General features: G+C 35.5%; 1 protein-coding gene across 1 annotated transcript; it reads left to right on the top strand.

The window, feature by feature from the left end:
- The first annotated feature begins 439 nt into the window (after positions 1 to 439).
- On the top strand, positions 440 to 4,095 carry NPVF (neuropeptide VF precursor). The gene is made up of 3 exons (XM_009587486.1): positions 440 to 614; positions 2,358 to 2,730; positions 3,625 to 4,095. Exons 1-3 carry the CDS (start codon positions 474 to 476, stop codon positions 3,630 to 3,632), a joined length of 522 nt encoding a protein of 173 aa, XP_009585781.1. The 5' UTR covers positions 440 to 473; the 3' UTR covers positions 3,633 to 4,095.
- The last annotated feature ends 375 nt before the right edge of the window (positions 4,096 to 4,470 follow it).

Consider the following 4,470-nt stretch of genomic DNA (forward strand, 5'->3'; position numbering starts at 1 on the left):
AGATAGCACTTGATTTCAATGGGCCACATGTCCCCAGTTGTACATAACTATAAACAAGCATTATATGGTCCAAAAGGACCATTTAAACAGAAGAATCCTTCTGAGGACACTGATACAAAAGAAAGAAACATGGTGGTTTTGTCTACTAGTGATGGAACATTGTGGCTGTTGTAAGTCCTACTGTTATGGCTCTCAAATTTAGCTAATTAAGACATATTTCACCAGAAGAAAATATTTGTAAAGTCAGTGTGTCCCTAACAAGAAGCTATGTTGGTTAAAAAGGTTCACAAAAGAAATTCCCAACATGCTTCAAATATATTCAAATTACTTCCCTAATTAATATTAAGAATTGAAGCTTTTGAGACTGATGTCATAGGGAACAAAATCTTTTTGTTTTCTGAACATATAAAATGATGGCAGTTTTCTTTCCTGTACAGATTCTGAGCTCTCTAAGTAAGCTTAATTTGAGAAAAATGAAAGTCATTTCAACCAAGGAGTTTATTCTATTTGCTTTAGCTACAGTGGTCTTTCTATCATTGAATAGTATGTGCCTAGATGAACCGATGAAGTCCAGTCTGCAGAGCAGAGAAGACGATGATGATAAATATTATGAGGTAAGATCTCTATTACTATGTCATTATTTGAGGGAACTGAGGGTCAGATCCCAAGCACTTAGAAATTTTTGGCAAAGGCTGTCCTAACCTCATTGCATGGTAGTCAGCATTAAAGCACTAGCAGAACGAAAAAGGCTTGTTGAAAGAATTTTCAGGAAATTCATTTGCTCGGACACACATACTGTGTAAATCAATTCATGTTTGAATTTTCTTGCAATACAGCCTTGCGATCAGGATGAGAATTTTTCTGAAATGTTTCTTACTTACACAGTGGGGCCTCAATTCACATTCCTGTCAGGCATTTTATGCACATAATATAACAGATACATTATTAATCCAAAATTAATAAAGGCATGCTTGTAATACTCAAAGAATAATGATAAACAGAGAACATTATAAATCTAATATAGTTAATGGTCTTAAAATTCTACTCCGGAAATTGACTATAAAAATATCTTCGCAGGGTTGCACATTTATTATGTCTCAATAGATGCCAAATCATATTTGCACAGTTCATCTGTATTATTTTTCTTGTCTGCCCTGCTAATACTCCCTGGGAAATGAGAGCCAACCTCTCTTTTTGACTCATCATCATCGGTGTAATAAAGATCCTTCAAACCAAAATACAACTTTAATTATGCTAGTGAAATCCTCTGCTCTTCAGCTCACTGTCCTTTATCTACTTCAGAAGGGGTGTGCAGGTGCAATCAGAGGGATAGTTTATTTAATATTTTAATCATGGAGTATGAACTAAAATGGTTCATTCCGCTTCTCTCCCAGTACTGGAGAAGTAGCCGGGAAACCAAATGGGGATAAGGAACTGAAGTTAGGATTAGCAGCATTTGTGTGAAATTAACTGAAATTAAAAAACATATTTGTATATATTTGCTGTTAAGGCATGGAAACTTATTTTTGTCGCAAAAATAAGTAATTTTCAATATACCCAGGGAAGGAACACTGCTATATAGGAAAGGGTCATGTTGATATAGTTATTTTTCAGGCAACAGCTGCCTTTTATATCAAGAGACAGGTAATATACTAGGCACAGTTCTTCACTATATGCCAGCACAGACACAGAAAGTAGATTTTATGCTGGTTGCACAAAAATTAGGAGCCTAGGAGCTCCTAATGTATATTGTGTACTAGTGGAGGCATGATGTGGACTTGACCCAAACACTTTCCATTCATTTCCCTGGCTGTTAGCCCAGCAGGATATTGGATCAAAAGTATCCACCCCGTGCTTAGGAAGAAATGAGCTACACCTTCAGGTGGCTTGGCCCATCCTCCTGTTCACCCAGACCAGACAAGTAAGAGGCTGGGTCTGTGTCAAGTCACTGAATATAGTCAGCATCTTCCCCTTCAGACAGCTTCAGTTGGTGATATTAGCAAATATGGACCTGACAATGACTCCACACTTAACTGACGGCACAGGTACCGACACCTATGCCCAGAAATATTTCCAATTGACACCATTTGAACAGTTGTGCATATTGATATGTAGATGTGCTCTTGTGGTCAGTGTACTGAAAAGGTAAGCAGGACAATGTCTGCATACGAAGTAATCCATATGAAGTAGCTCACACTACAATGGAGTTTAGCAAATACAGCTAAAAAGCATTAGATATCCAAAAAAGAGTGTTACCCAGCAGCTTTCTAAGGAGATATGAAAAGGAATGTGTGATTGGTAGCCAGAGTAATGCCCTATAAAATGATACCATCCTTCTTCTAATTATTTTTCTTTAGATTAATGATAATACCTTGGAAGAAAAGCAGAGGAGTCTCAATTTTGAAGAAATGAAAGACTGGGGATCAAAAAATATCATTAAAATGAACCCTCCTACAGTAAACAAGATGCCAAATTCCGTTGCTAATTTACCTCTTAGGTTTGGAAGAAATTACCCAGAAGAAAGAAACATTAAACCAATTGCTAATTTGCCTCTGAGATTTGGGAGGGCTTTTGGAGAGAACATACCTAGGTGTGCTCCAAAGGTGTTACACAGGCCTGGGAGATCTCCACTTGTTAAAAGTTCCAGTCAATCACTTCTAAATTTGCCACGGAGATTTGGGAAGTCACTGTCCGTCAATCTGTCTCAAGATGTTCCGGAATCTGAACCAGGTAATACTACGCAAAAATTCAAACCATATATTAAAATGCATATTAAATCAGGTTAGCAATGATCAAATACAACCAGACTTCCTCAGGGGATATTCCCTAAGCATTTCAATATGATTCTAATTTGCCAAAGGAAAGATTTGCAGTTCATTAAATCAAAAGGTCTTATCACAAGAACTAGTAGAGAATGTCCTTATAAAATCTTTTCTAATGAGAAGATGCCAAACAGCCAAAGCCAAAAATGTTCATATGACAAGATTAGATTTGACAATACTTTTTTTTAGATCAGGTTTCATTTTGAGAAGTTTAAAGCTTTGGTGAAAAAGGTTCAGAATGATTAAAATATCCCATTTCAGCACTGTAAAATAACCAAACAAAACTACCTAAAAATTACTCTTCCTTTTTTAAAATTTATGCAAATTAGAGTTAAAAAAAAGACAAAATTCCAAGCTGAATTGCAGCATTTTGAAAATGCTGCATTTTTTCTCATCCAAAATTTTTTTTTTCAGATTGTTTTACTGAGACAATGTTTGAGATTTTGATTTTTCATTCCAAGTTAAGATGAAAAATTTTTTTTGACATCTCAGAATTTTTTTCAGGATAGGAAAAATATTTCCTGCCCATTAGTAAGAATAATTTAAACCAGCTCTTCAATAACAATCCTTCTTATCATATCTCCTGCGTTATCTGAACTGTCCATTTGTCTTGGAACCAAGTTTCACTTGGCTACCCCTGACTTGCATCTGACACATGCATAAAGTAGAAGTTCAGGCCACGAAAGATAACTAATATATCAGAAGCCAAGATTCTTTCTTATTTAATTTGTTTCCTTTCATTCCTTTCTCACTGTCTCACCTGATTATAACAGATTATGTTTTATTTGTCTGATATTTTTAGGGATATGAATTCTAACAGTTACGTTAATACTGGAATGAAATAGTGAAGACAGAAACTGAAAGACTTGGAAAAGCTGCAATGTGTTTTCAAAACTAAAGATCATGAAAAGGAAACATATGAAAACTGAAATGCAAACCTGTCTTCATGTTATGAATAATGTATTTATTCTGTACAAACCCTTGATGTATAAGGCAATGATAATTGTAGTGATTGTTGTAGTAGTTTTCTTCAGTGGCAGCGTAGTATAAATTCTATTTACTTCTGTGCAACTTATGTCCTGTTGGTTGTAAAACCTAATTTCAGAACAATGGCTGTATAATTGAAATCATTTTAAGCAAAATTAAAAGAAGCATAGTATGAATGAAGAAGCATGGTACAAACAAAAAGAAGCCTACGATGTGAATAACAAACAGAAGCAGGATCAAAACCACCGGTACCCTTTGTGTCATATGCAGCTAAAGAAAATCAAGTAAAATGTAAAGAAAGCACTTTTCCTGTTGTTTATGAGTCATGTTAGATATAAATCTGAAAGGCGACTTGTCAAGAATTTGCCACAAATAAAACCTAGCTTCTTGGACACCCACAGAGGAATAACATCTAACCAAAGTCATATTGTAGTGCAATTATCTTGGGTTTTATATCTGAGATAATGCCCTCCCTAATGTCCTACAAGATCTGCCCTGTGGGTGTCCTGATTCGTCTGTTAATGTGAATGACATTACAGCTACCAGATACACATGCAGAAGGAGCTACTCCATTATAAGCCCATATTTCCATTTCATATTTCTCATGAAAACCATTCCCTTCTAAGTGGAATATTGTGTGTTCAGGCTTCCTCCAAAACTG

The sequence above is a fragment of the Fulmarus glacialis genome, unplaced genomic scaffold (assembly GCF_000690835.1).
Source record: "Fulmarus glacialis isolate BGI_N327 unplaced genomic scaffold, ASM69083v1 scaffold14701, whole genome shotgun sequence".
NCBI lineage: Eukaryota > Metazoa > Chordata > Aves > Procellariiformes > Procellariidae > Fulmarus > Fulmarus glacialis.

Bases quoted from the DNA above. Each gene is read 5' to 3' on its own strand.
- NPVF (XM_009587486.1), top strand. From the start codon at position 474: ATGAAAGTCATTTCAACCAAGGAGTTTATTCTATTTGCTTTAGCTACA. The intron at 615-2,357 runs GTAAGATCTCTA...ATTTTTCTTTAG, and splicing joins ATGATGATAAATATTATGAG to ATTAATGATAATACCTTGGA.